Here is a 13,663-nt window from a genome sequence, read left to right as displayed (position 1 = left end):
AATCTTAATATAACATAAATGTCTTATTGCAATTAGTACAGGGGAAAAGTCTTCTTGAGGCACATGAGTAGCTTTTAGAACCAGGAGACGTGGAGATAATGCTTTTTGCATTCTATGCATTACCACTATAATTGGTAAAGGTATTGTGATGACATATATATATATATATAGAATCTATCCGAACATATATCATTTTGTCTCATTATGCCGCTAAATCATATTGAGAATGCCTCAGAACTTATTGAGAATGGAACATGGAGGGAGGAATATGTCCATTTTGTACCTAGAGTCATGAGTCATGTACTCATGTGGTAATGGTGGAAATCAATGTATTTATATTGTGATTTCTGGACTTTACTGGTTTTGGTTTCACTTGGACTCTCTGTTCTTTGCTGTTAATTTCCTGCATTTTGGTTTTCTTGTTTCACTGCTCTTCACATTCCCATGCAGTTTTCTATTATCTTTCTTCTGCAATGTACCATTAAATCATGTTGTGCTTGATGTAGACATTGTCAAATTTCATCAAATCACTAAACAAGTTTGCATCTTGCAGGCCACTTGTGAGAGAGACATTCCAGCTGGTTTTGTTGAAAGCCAAAAGCAGTTGAAGGCTAAGAGCTATAGAGAATAGGAATGTTTTTAATTCTTGTGTAGCTAACTAGGAATGCTCTTGTTTAGTGTATTATCTAGTTATTTGAATGTATGAATGCTTGAATAATGGTACTTGAATGATATGGATTAGAGTACTGTTTATATGGTAATATATTGAGTATTATTCTGAACAAACATTTAAATTGATATTCTTGTTGTTGTTCAAGGTTCAGTCGTACAACACAATACAAAATAATGTGTTGTATGACTGTAAAAGAGTTCAAAATTAAGGCTTCTCCTACAACAGTAATTGGTTATTAGCTAATTTGATTACAACATTCACACCACAGCTAACCTGATATAGTTGTTGTGTGAACTAACAACCAACAACACAAAAAAAAACAAATTTATGTTGTGTGAGATTCATAACACACAACAGAAATAAAATCATCTCTGTTGTCTGAGTGATCAACAGACAAGGGAGATATTTTCACTTTGGTTGTGTGTTACATATCTCAGACAACAAAGAATGAATTATTTCCGTTGTGTGTTATTAATCTTAGAGAACAAAAAATGAGTTATATCTGTTGTGTGTTATGAATCTCAGACAACAAAGAATGAGTTATATCTATTGTGTGTTATGAATCTCAAACAACGGAAAATTTCCTTTTCTGTTGTCTGACTGTGCCGCTGCATTCCCGCGCATGCCATGCCAGGCACATGCCTGCGCAGAATTCACACAACAGAAACTAGTATTCTGTTGAGCAAAGTACTATCACACAACGGTGAAATCACCGTTGTCTGATTTTTCAATCACACAACACTCACTTAGACCACGGTGAGCTTGGTCATCACACAACACAAATCCACCGTCGTCTGATGACCTTTTTGTAGTAGTGATATTTTCCTCTATCACTACTGTGACACCAGATCCATAGATCTAAAACATTTAGAAAGTCCCACATGACTCAAAATGATACACCAAAACTCAAGTTCTCTTTCAACACAATATAAATCAACAATTGCATGATATATTACATTCTCGAAAAGAGTAAATGCTCAAAACAATAATCTGAATAAAATCACAATTATTATGCTTATCACAATACCACACCATTAAGATATATATTTCACGTAAATATATATATATACACACACATAATCATCTACTCAGGAATACCACTAATGCCAACTACAGTCCACAAATCGCAAAACTTAAGAAAAATCATTTTTATAATTAAAGCTCATTTTAACTTGCCTATGAACAGTAGTCGATCAAGTTCATATGATTTAAAACAAATATTTATTTCCAGAAAACAATTTCACAATTTACGAGTTTGATTCTTTAAATTCTGTTACGTCTTATCTTACAACAGAGATAAAGTACATAACACACTCCATCAATCACCTAAGTAAAACTTAGCACACGATTTAAAACTAAAGCGGTTACGATTCGAACCGAGCACTTGAAAAAAAAAACCGAATATTTCGTTAATCAAGACAACACTTCCTCCGAGATCTCCCAAGGTCTCCGGAACATTTTTGGGATCAATTTATCAAAATTATACGACGATCTAACGATGAATCCTCAAGGATCGCAAACCAAGAAAATCGAAACTACGTAAATCTAGCATGCATCAAATGATCACTACATGATCCCATAATATATTAACATACTCGTATCGATGATGAGTAGGAGACAACTATAAAAATAGAACTCCAAAAACTGGCCGGACGCGCTGCCATGCACCGCCGGCAACCCAAAATTGGGTCATGATACCTATGCCAATATCTTCCTCACAACATGTACAACAACTTTCACAACTATAATGAAGTCCAGAAACTAAAGGATTCGCCGGAATTTACCCCGAAAGAAAAGAGCTCGATTGAAACCCTAGAATTTCAAATCCTCGATTCGACATCCACACTTCAAATTGCTTCAAGCCTCTAGGAGGGATTGATGTACGTCTCTCGATCTTCAAAACGCCTCAAGAATCGGCTCTGGAGGTGGCCAGAATCGTGAGTTCCAACAGTGACCCCGAAGAGGCGCCGTCACCCACTTTTTTGCCTTGATGCGCCTTTTACAGCGAAAATCGAGCAACAAATCTACCACAAACTTGAAGAGAGAGGAGAGACGAATCGATTGGGACTGGTAGCGCAGCCAAAGGTGGCCAGACGACCGAGATATGGCAAGAAAACTAAATCCGGTAATTTTTGATCCAGGGAAAGATAGAGAAACTCGCGTTTCCGAAAATGGAAACTAGGGTTTTTCTCAATTTTTTTTTTCTGAAATTTTCTATTTATCCAAAAATGGAAACGTTTTTTGTTGACCATAACTTCTTCATACAAACTCCGATTTTCACGTTCCGCATGTCCACAAACTCGTATCGACACGCTTTACAATTTTTATGAAGGAAGTCTTTACAAAATCGTAACATATAAAAAATAAAACCTTGAATTGAAGTGTTTCAAGCGAATAATTGTCTGAAATAATCTCTCTATTTCTCGATTAACATAAAAACAAGGCACCAAAACAATAATTGGTACCAACTTGGACATTTACTAATTTCAAGAAAATACAAGAAATTAATACGAAAATTCAGGTCATTACACCGCCACTTGATGTCGGCTTTCGATAACATGGACAAGGGTCCGAAGTCTTCTGATATGTTGGTGAAGTCTCAAAATGCCACTACTTGTCTAGTAAAATACTACAGCGTCGAGTGGGAAGACCCTGGTTGGTGGTCTTCGCTCATCCTATGCTAAAGTCAGACAATGTATTTATGTTGACAGAGTAGCGGTAGGTAAGTATTAAATGCATAATGAATGAAGAGAGAAAAGTTGACCATTAATAGGTGAATTGATGATTTGTCTCAGTCTTGTTTTTGATGTGGGATTGATATGCTTCAGTCTGATGGCCTTTTGCCATTCCTAAGAGAACAACTTTGGGCGGCGCATGTCGGTGCGTCAAAATATGTTTTGGTCTGAGGCCGACTTGTCGGTGGAGGTTGGCTTGCAGTGTTTCCAGGGGTTACAGTTGCCTAGCCATTTTGATAGAGGGAGGTGGACTCCCATAGGTGCTGATTATAGCTGGCAATACCATGTATGTACAAGATTTGACCCTAGGATGCTTTACATGTAAAATTCAACATTAGAGTATATAAGCAAGAGACTTATCATCATAAAAGGTCTCAAATAGTATTAAACCTTTCTGTGCGTGCTTATTTTTCATTAATAATAAAGTTGTGGGTTTTTGAATCTTTTTAGTTATGTTTTTCTTTTGCATGTGGTCTAAGGCTTTTTTGTTCTCTATTAACTTTATTTGATTTTTTTCTTTCTATTCAGTAACAATCATGGCGTTTCTTATTGGTATTGGTATTGGAATTGTTGGAAAACTTGTGGAGCTAACTGTTGCACCAGTTGGACGCCAAGTGGGTTATCTAATCTACTACAATCGGAATGTCAAAAAACTAGAGAATCAATTGAATAAATTGGTTGCTGTGAGTCAAAGTGTGGAGCAGAATGTTGGTGAAGAAAAGAGAAACATAAGAGAAGTTGAAGCCCATGTCAACAAATGTCTGACAGATGTCAAAGGGATCACAAGAGAGGCGAACGAGATCTTGAGTGAAGAGCATAAAGAAAAGTTGAAATGTCTTAGTTGATTATGTCCTAATCTAATGCTTTATCATCAGCTAAGTTAGAAATCAACAAAATTGGTTCCCGACATTGCTAAACTTTATGGAAATTTTTTTTGTAACACTTTTGCACATGCTACCACTCCACAAGATGTCCCTACCAAAGAATATGAGGCGTTCGGTTCAAGGATTTCAGTTGTGAACCAAATAATGGATGTACTAAGAAATAGTCATGATATTGATAGGATAGGAGTGTATGAGTTTGGTGGTGTGGGAAAGACTACAATTGTCAAAGAAGTTTCCCGGCAAGCTACTGGAGACAAAGAATTATTTGCTGATGTGGTTATGATATTGGATGTAAAAAAAAATCCAAGCATCAAAGAATTCAAAAAGAAATTGCTGAGAAGCTAGATCTTGACATTCCTGAAAATGAGACTATTGCTGGAAGTGCACGTCGTCTATTTAGCCGGATAAAAGACCAAAAGACTCTTGTAATATTAGATGATGTGTGGGAAAAAATTGATTTAGAGGCTGTGGGACTTTCTGGTGTGGCGACTTGTAAAAGTATTGCTAACATCAAGAATGCGAGAAGTATTATCCCGTGAGATGCATACACACAAAGAGTTTCTACTTGATCTTTTAGGGGAAGAAGAAACTTGGAATTTGTTCGAGAAGAAGGCAGGTGATGTTATTAAAAATCCTGAAATAAAAACTGTAGCAATTAAAGTAGCCAAAAGATGTGGAGATTTGCCGGTTTTAGTTGTCACTGTTGCCAGTGCCTTGAAAAATAGAAGAACATTACATGCATGGAAAGATGCGTTGAGATGTTTGATAAGGTTTGACAAAGAAGAATTCACAGAAATGACATACTTGGCTCTAGAATGGAGTTATAGTCAGTTAAATGATGAGGAGAAGCCATTGTTCTTGCTCTGTGGATTTTATGCTAATTCATGGAAAACTATCTATATTGATTACCTATTGAAATATGGCATTGGTTTGGGTTTGTTTAAAAATTTCGATACAATGGGAGAAGCATGGGATGCATTAAATTCATTGCTTGAGAAACTGAAGGATTCTTGTCTATTGCTTGACCATGAAGACAGTGGGTGTGTCAAGATGCATGATCTTGTGCATGATGTTGCTAAACGTATTTTATGCAAGGATCAACATGTGTTGAAAATAAGTGGTGGAGATGAGTTGAAAGAATGGCCAGATAATAAGGATTTTTGTGAAAAGTGCACTATGATCTCTTTAAGAACATCTAATATCCCTAAGCTTCCGGAAGTTTTGCAATGCAAAGAACCAAAGATGTTTTATTTTAACTCTGAGGATTACTCCCTAGAAATCCAGTGTAACTTTTTTAAAGAAACGACAAAACTCGAAGTGTTGGATTTAACTGATTTGAGTATCCCGTCACTACCTCCATCTCTTCAGTTCCTAAAAAGTCTGAAGACATTGTGTCTAGATTGGTGCACCTTGGGAGATATAGCTCTAATTGGCCAACTACAAAACTTAGAAATGCTTAGCTTTCTAACATCCAAGTTTAAAGAGTTGCCCAAAGAAATAGGGCAATTAACTAATCTACGATCGTTGGATTTAACTGGTTGCTTTCAACTGGAACTAATTTCACCTAATGTTATATCAAATTTGACAAGACTAGAAGAATTGAAAGTGGGAAATAGCTTTAACCGATGGGAGGCTAAAGGAGTCAACAGTACTAAGAAAAGTAATGCAAGCCTTTCAGAGCTCAAGAACTTATCTAAGCTAAGCGCCTTGGAAATACATATCTTGGATGCTAACATTCTTCCAACAGGTTTGTTCCCCAAAGCATTGAAAAGGTATCGAATATATATCAGTGCTGTGTGGAACTGGAATAATAAGGATGCAAACCTCAACACACTAAAGATCAAGCTCACTACCAGCAATGAATTGTATCAATCTGGTGTAAATATGTTGCTGAAAAGAACTGACGAGTTACACTTAAATGGGATGAAGGCTGGTAATAATACTGCCTATCAATTATATTTTGACGGATTTCAGCAACTGAAACATCTCCATGTCCAGAATGCTGAATTTAGACATATCATTAAAGGGGAGGTACACTTTTTAGATTTAGTTTGACACGTTTTAGTGTCTTTTTTTTTCTTTTTTTGGGTCCAGTTGAGTCTATCTTTCATTAGTATAGACATCTTTTTATGAAAATATTTAGTCAATTTCTTTCTTTTGCAAACACATTATTGTTACACTATGGATATTTAGTCCTGGAGAAAAGCATTTTTTTTTTATCTTCTTCACTCCATTTTCGTTCTTTTAGTTTCGAACTTCCTATTTAGTTAGTAAAAAAATACACATATGTTGAGAAATTTTCATAGATGCAAATTTTTGTAACTTGATATATATTCTTTGAGTTTGAAAAGCTTCCATTTAGTTAGTCAAAAAAGATACATATGTTGAGAAATTTTCACAAATGCAAAATTGTGTGACTTAAAATGGTATAATACATACTCTCTTGAGCACACCTATCCTAACATTTTTTATAGCCGGCCTATAATGTGTTGCTCTATTTTTTTGGCTAAATAGAATATTTATATAGTATCGATCCGTAATTACAAGCGGTGAAGTTATCAATCTACGTTTTGAATTATAATACTAATTCAGTATCATAATCATAATTGATTTGTTTTATAGGGGGTTTTTCCCAACTTAAAAAGATTGGTGGTGAGTGACCTACATAGTTTGAGATCATTATTATCATCTTCCATGGCTAGAAGTCATGTACAACTCACACATCTTCAAATATCTAGATGTCAAACCATGGAAGAAATAGTATCAACAGACGAATCTGATGAAAAGCATATGAATGACATGTTCTCTAAGCTACAACATCTGAAGCTAAATGATCTTCCAATCCTCACAAGATTTTGCTCAAGAAGTTAGACTGGATTTCCATCTCTGGAGATTTCACAACCAAAGAAGTATATTGAAATTCAAAAAAGGGACTCGAGAGAAAACATTGGGAATGCTTTCTTTGACAAAAATGTGATTGACTTGTTTGTCTTGTTTATGTTCCTTTCATCATTTATTTCCAATCCGTTCACTCAAGTGAAACATGCATCTTACATAAGATGAATGGTTGTGTATGCAGGTAGTATTTCCAAGTTTGAAGAGATTGTTCATCAATGGCTCGACCAAGTTAATGACATTATGGCATAGCCAACTATCTCCAGAGAGTTTCAAAAATCTAGAGACAGTAGACATTCGCTCGTGTCAGAGTTTGAAAAGTGTTTTTCCAATCCTCAATGGTCAGACGTCTACAACAGTTAAGGCATATGAATGTGCACTATGCCAAAATCCTCATCACACTACACTTTTTAGACAACGAAAAAAAAATTTCCGTTGTGTGTTGACGAAAACAGCTTCACACAACACATTTAATGAGATTTAGTTGTATAAGGAGGTCAAAAATCAATTTTTTTGGGTGCAAGATTATTGCACAACAGTTATAAGATTTTGTCTGTTGTCTGAATGAAAAAAAATTTCCCTCTCACTTTGCTCAAATTTGAGTCGAAATTTTGACTGACCTTGTACAACAGTATAGTTGTATCTGTCATATAAGAGTAAGTTGCAAAATAACATACAACACATTTTTTGTTTCCGTTGTGCAAGTTTGGAAGAAAATCTGATGTACTCCAAAATGAGAGCGATTAGCCCCAAAAAGACCAATTTTTGAGTGAAATGCTGGTACACGATTGTAAGCTCCTACAACGGAATGACTTATTTTTGTTGTATGAATGCGAGATGGCAATCCTAGGCTGGAGAAGTGAGTTTGTATGTGATTCGCACTAGGCGGGAGATTTGCTTGTTAGGTCCCTAAGTTTCAAGTATAGACAATCAAACAACCAAAATTCATTTATGTATTGTCTGAATTGATTATAAAAGTAAAAAAATAAACTTAATGCGCCTTTGTCTACTACACTGTCTCCCACTTAGCTAGTCTTCGGGAAAATCCGTAAAACCATGTTCTTCTAGCTTCTGAAAGAGGAATCTCTTAAAGAATCAAACCCATCTTCTTCTCGAAACCCATATTCTTCTAGATACATTTACGCCAAAAAAAACTTCCACATTTTCCCTCTCTCTGATTTCACTCCCCTCTCTGCGGTTCTTTGAGTCGCAAACCCTAACCCCTCTTTTCTTTGATTTTTTATTTTTGAATTTGAAGAGGTGTGTAATTCTCCTCTCTCTGCTATCTCAACTTGAGATTAGGGTTCTTCATACTGAAAAAAGGAGGTTCTTCTATCTGCTAGTTCTGCATACTGGGAAGAAGAAGCTCATCAAGGAATGTGAAGGCTGCAGTGGCGGATCCAACCTGTATGGGCCAAAAAAAAAAAAAAGGTATATATGTTAGTTTTTTTTTTTTTTTTTTTGGGGGGGACGCTCTTTTCCTTTCTCAAGCCCCACTGAAGTGGCCGAACCACAGACTCCCGAACTCCAGCACCGTTCCTTCACTTCTTCTCCTCCTCTCCGTCTCCGAACTCCAGCCTCCAGGTATCTGTCTCTCCCTCTCCGTCTTCTTCTCTTCCTCTTCTTCTCCTTTATATTCTGATATTCCTTTTTTTTTAAGTTTCTGATTTCTGAATTCTGATATTCACTTCTTCAGTTCTTCAGTTCTTCGGCGGCTCCCAGCTCGGCCCTTGATCAGTGTTCAAAATTGCTAGGTTATTCAGTCCAATCACTCCACCGAAAGAGGTATTCTAGCAAAACCCAATTCATCTCTCCAAATTGATAAAACCCAAATTGAAATTGTTAATTCAATTGTTAATTCTGATAAATCCCAGTTATTGGGTGGGTTAGGTTTGCTGAATATGTGCGTTTATGGAACTAAAGTTTATTGGTCCCCAAACTAAGTGTAAAATTTTAGAACTACTTTGGTGAAGTTATGTGTCTAGGGTTAAATTATTTATCTTTATGTACAGATTTGAAGAAGGGGCAGAGCAGTTCCGAATAGATGTTGCCCAGAATCCAAATGATACAGAGGAGTCCATTTGGTGCTTTCTTTGTGAAGCTCAATTATATGGAATTAAGGAAGCAAGAGAACGGTTTCTTGAGGTAGGTTATTGATACCAAGATAAGGGCTTTGTAGCCTTAAACTTCAAACATGTCTTTTGGATGTCTATAGGATCTAAACCGAGATCTTTAAGAGCCTTTCTAGTTGACATTATTTAAATTGTTTTTCACTACCATGTATTGAGTGAGAAGTTCAATAAAATTCTTTCTAACTACAGGTTGGCCGAGATCCAAGACCTGTCATGAGAGAAGACTATATCATGTTTAAAGACAGTGGTAATCCAGAAAAGGGATTTGAGTGAAGCTTTTCCTCTCTGACCAAACATTTTCTTATTTGAGCTTGTTGTTCCTAGGTGTGGTTATGGTATTTATTAGTTCATATGAGATGTTAAGATTAATGCTTTTATCTTTCATGTTTTTGTGTTGAAACATGAACTGCTGAATTTGTGGCTTTGTGTGTGTAATTCAACATTTCAGGTTAGCGTCAACATTTGTGGCTGAAATTTTTTTTTCTTCCTTTGTTAGGAAGTTCAAGCCCCACCGAGCCTGTAATCCTAGATCCGCCCTTGGAAGGCTGGGTCTTCGAAACCTCCAATAGATCTCACGAGTTAGTGGCTGGTGCATCCAAGAGATTCGATAAGATCAGAGTTCTCTCTCTCTCTAAAAAAAAAGGAATTTGTTCTCCACTTTTTTTTTTTATTTATTTATTTTTTTTTTTGAAATTTTGATTGCCAATTTGACATCGTCTAGAGAACATGAAATGGATTGTTCATCACAGTTGCCAGTTTGTATTTAGGGCTTAGCATTTACATTCACAAAAAGTTTCCATTCCACTTTTCTAGAATACATATTGCCAATTTACCATGTTCTGAGGAACATAAATTGGTTGTGTGGTGTATCAATCACAATTCTATCAAGTAAATTGTTCAGTCGGACTCTTCTCTTTCTTTCTTTCCTTTTTTCTACTTTATTTTTAATGAAAAGAAATCGGGTGGTCTTTAGTTTGGATATTATATTGTTGCTTATTTGAAAAGTAAAACATAGCTTTCCTTTTTTCGGATTTTGCAATTCCATAGTTAGGACTGCCATATTCAATCTAAATCTGCCTTGAGCTAAACGGACCTTACATTGCAGAAAGATGTGCAGGTGCTGATACTTTCTCTCTCGTTGCTCGAATATTGCATAGATCCAAGGCTCATCTCCAGACAATGCTTTTTCAAAAAAATGCTGCTGTAGTTGAAGATTTCTATGTGAATTTGGTACGTTAATTTGTTATCCTCTATGGGAGTTCCTCATAATCTGTCATGGTGGCTTGGTAATTGCAAAAAGATGATATGATATTGTCTTGGTTTAACTTTCTGCAGTTGATGATTCAATGAGGATCTGACTAGCAATATGTTTGCACGTGTAATTATCTGTGATGGAGTTGTTTTTTAAATTGAAAGACTGTTGTTCATAGATACTTCCCAATGTAAAAGACCATAGATTTATATACAAAAGCATATTGAACACTTCCTCAGTAATGCTGGTATGGATACTTGAAGCACCTAAATTAGGATAGAAAGTTTATGGAAAAATGGTGGTTCAGTTCAATGCTGCAGAACCGGTTGATAGAAACATTTGGTACTAGACATAAAGTCTGATATTGTACTCTTATACTCTTTCTACATTGCTTCTATCTCTTTCTTTTTCTTTTATATTTTTTTTTTTCGTAAGTTTCTGCACCACATCATCTGTATGAGTCCATGCATGTTTCCTTCTACAGGAGTGAAGTGTTTAACAATCCATTAATTACATAGATTGTTTAAAGAAACTCCAATAATTCAGATGACGTGATATGTTTTTTTTTTCTCCTAGGTGGATGCTGTACCAGATCTTATAGAGCAAATTCATAGGAAAACTGCAAGATTGCTCCTCCATATTAACGGGTAAGACCAGAAAATCCATTACTGGGTTGGGTTGTTTTGTTGTGCAAATAGGCAGGTCTTTTTTGGAAATTATTGGAAATATGTTCTGTTATTATAAATTTCTTGTTTTCCTCTGGTCTCTAGTCTATAATTTTCCTCGTCTATTTGACTATAGTATCTACTTATAATTACTTTGGTAGTTTTAAATTTTACTTCAGTTTTAGTGTATATCACCGAGTTATTATGCAACCATGAAATTTAAAATAAGAGTTGGGGAAGAACTGGACTAGATTCTCTATTCAACTGTAACATCCTACAAGTATCCAGCTGCACAAATGGTATTGTCTGGATTGTGTGTCTTTTCTTGATATTATGTTCTTGTTGATTGTTCTTTGATTAATAGCATGGTATTGATTTTAGTTAGTTTAATTGTGCTAGTTTGCAATCTCACTCCTGAATTTGAAAGAAGTTTGGAATTGGGCAGAAATACTTGAGTTGTGTTTCAATTCTATTTTTGTTCCGTTTGGGATTTGGGGTGAGTGACTTCCTTCCTTGCTATTGTTTCTAGTCTCTCTTTTTATCAGTTATGTGGAAATTGGGGAGGTTGCTATTGGTCAATCTGTTCATATTCTTCTCTTTGGTTGTTCTAACTTTACCTTGATAGATGAATATCAACTCCTCCGAATTCTATCAGGTGATAAAGAGATGGGTATATTTTCAAATGTTTAAATGTTAGTTGTCCAAAAGTGGGTGCCATTCTTTTTACTCTGGTAATTCTTGGTAGATTATACTTATTTGATCGTTTTGTAAATTGGTTTGTGGACTTCGTGGTTAGTAAGTGTTTATTGAATTGATGGTGCAATCTTTTCTTTATTCTGTTTTCTATGAACAACCTGGTTGTAATTTATATATTATTGTTTTTGTTGGTAGTTACTAAATCTTGTTGAGTAGAAACCTATGTATGTGTCCGCATTGCATGAAACAATGTCTCTGCCTTACGTTGCCCACATGTTAATGGTTATATGTTAAGTTGCAATTTCTTCTTAGCAACTCAAGTGCTTGTACTATTTTAGTTGCTCCCTGATGACTCTTTTAGTTTCACTGTCATGAGCTTTCATTTGTGCTTGTACTATTCAACATATATAGCTATAAATATAGTCACTTGACTCAATTTCTCATAACTTTGTTATTATGTCCATGCCTCATTCACCAAAATGATTAACTAATCCATATATAGCTATAAATATAGTCACTTGACTCAATTTCTCATAACTTTGTTATTATGTCCATGCCTCATTCACCAAAATGATTAACTAATCCTTCATTAGCCAAGATGAAACTGAGTTCTTAAATTGAATAGGCTTAATCAGCAAATTCCTAATGGATTTAGCTGCACAAATCTACTGCAATTTCAACTCCACATTTTTGAGGCCAAGAAACAGCAACAAATTCAATTATATAGTGAAGTATTATTTTGACAGTTCATAGATTGAACTGTTAAAAACATATATATACTTCAAAATGTAAGACTAAAATTCTAAATCTAGTATTCTAAGATTAAACTAGTATGTCAGTTAAAGGTGTTATTACAAGGCGAACAGAAAATTTCCATACAGGAACTTACCACAATCAAAAGCAATGACAAGTTTCAGTTTTATCTCTTCCTCCTAGAAGGGAAAACAGAAATTGAATGGTTAATTCATCTGCAGTCTGAAATATCACTACTTACTTATGTATGTAACATTCAAACCATGAAATATATCATCCAATGCTTATACCAAAGAAAGTTTAGTAATAGTTCGCAGTCAGGCATTGCACACTTGGAGTTGAATTTGACTAAATACCGAGGTTATCAGATCATAACCAGAAACAGGGAAGAAAACTAAGATGTTTTATAGAAAATGGACTAGTACAATCGGTGGCAAAGAAAAGATTTAAACAATCATGTCACTAACATAGAATACATGTCAACAGTATGAACTGACATCGGTAAAACACTGTAGAAAGATGCAAAAACATAAGAGAAAAGAGGAAGGGGAGGAGGGAATCAAATACAGAACTTAAATAACTACCCACATCCAACCCAAATCCCTAGTCCAGGTAATTTTGTTTTCTATAGAAAGAAATAACTCAATATGAGAGAGAGAGAGTACTGAACAATGGAAAAGAAGCTTACAAGCTACAACTGAGAAGCAGTGGGCAAAATGTCAAAAATAAACTAGAACATCTGAGGCATTAGATAAAGTTTCATTCTAGTTTGAAAATATTGTCAGAAAAGCAGTTGTCCCCGCAGTCATAAGAAAATGAAGCCAAAGTCCATAATTAAGTCCTCCCCCATCAAAGTGATTGGCTAATTCCTTAATGATCGTGATTAAATCAATTAATTGAGGCTGATTGATTCAATTATGCTATTAAGGAAAATGCAATTAATTACGTGTCATCAAGGCATTCCAAATTGAGAGAGAC

General features: G+C 35.3%; 2 protein-coding genes across 6 annotated transcripts; both read left to right on the top strand.

The window, feature by feature from the left end:
* Positions 1-4,436: 4,436 nt before the first annotated feature.
* On the top strand, positions 4,437-7,439 carry LOC112203906 (disease resistance protein At4g27190-like). Its single transcript, XM_024344807.1, has 3 exons — positions 4,437-4,583; positions 4,755-6,225; positions 7,372-7,439. The coding sequence occupies exons 1-3, from the start codon at positions 4,437-4,439 to the stop codon at positions 7,437-7,439; spliced, it is 1,686 nt and encodes a 561-aa protein (XP_024200575.1).
* Positions 7,440-8,184: 745 nt separating this feature from the next.
* LOC112198166 lies at positions 8,185-13,663 on the top strand. Of its 5 annotated transcripts, XM_040516431.1 has the most exons (9): positions 8,185-8,616; positions 8,700-8,771; positions 8,892-8,972; positions 9,200-9,332; positions 9,509-9,566; positions 9,816-9,962; positions 10,425-10,549; positions 11,148-11,218; positions 11,636-13,663. In XM_040516431.1, exons 1-9 carry the CDS (start codon positions 8,597-8,599, stop codon positions 11,652-11,654), a joined length of 726 nt encoding a protein of 241 aa, XP_040372365.1. In that variant the 5' UTR covers positions 8,185-8,596; the 3' UTR covers positions 11,655-13,663. The 5 variants fall into 5 exon arrangements, 2 of the variants coding, with proteins under 2 accessions (XP_040372365.1, XP_040372366.1); XM_040516432.1 differs by having other exon boundaries at positions 9,816-9,937; positions 11,148-13,663; XR_002935883.2 differs by lacking the exon at positions 8,185-8,616 and having other exon boundaries at positions 8,625-8,771; positions 8,884-8,972; positions 9,509-9,643; positions 9,816-10,549; positions 11,148-13,663.

Source organism: Rosa chinensis, chromosome 1 (assembly GCF_002994745.2).
Source record: "Rosa chinensis cultivar Old Blush chromosome 1, RchiOBHm-V2, whole genome shotgun sequence".
Classification (NCBI taxonomy): Eukaryota; Viridiplantae; Streptophyta; class Magnoliopsida; order Rosales; family Rosaceae; genus Rosa; species Rosa chinensis.
The sequence above is the reverse complement of the archived record's forward strand: the minus strand, read 5'-3'. Positions and strand labels throughout refer to the sequence as shown.

What these genes read in the sequence shown, in the direction of transcription:
- LOC112203906 (XM_024344807.1), top strand. Translation starts at nt 4,437, where the DNA reads ATGGATGTACTAAGAAATAGTCATGATATTGATAGGATAGGAGTGTAT. An exon ending in ATGTGGTTATGATATTGGAT is followed by an intron (nt 4,584 to 4,754) that starts GTAAAAAAAAAT and finishes AAATTGATTTAG; the next exon opens with AGGCTGTGGGACTTTCTGGT. An exon ending in CTTAAATGGGATGAAGGCTG is followed by an intron (nt 6,226 to 7,371) that starts GTAATAATACTG and finishes TTGTGTATGCAG; the next exon opens with GTAGTATTTCCAAGTTTGAA.
- LOC112198166 (XM_040516431.1), top strand. Translation starts at nt 8,597, where the DNA reads ATGGGCCAAAAAAAAAAAAA. An exon ending in CTCTCTCTCTAAAAAAAAAG is followed by an intron (nt 9,963 to 10,424) that starts GAATTTGTTCTC and finishes CTTACATTGCAG; the next exon opens with AAAGATGTGCAGGTGCTGAT. An exon ending in AAGATTTCTATGTGAATTTG is followed by an intron (nt 10,550 to 11,147) that starts GTACGTTAATTT and finishes TTTTTCTCCTAG; the next exon opens with GTGGATGCTGTACCAGATCT.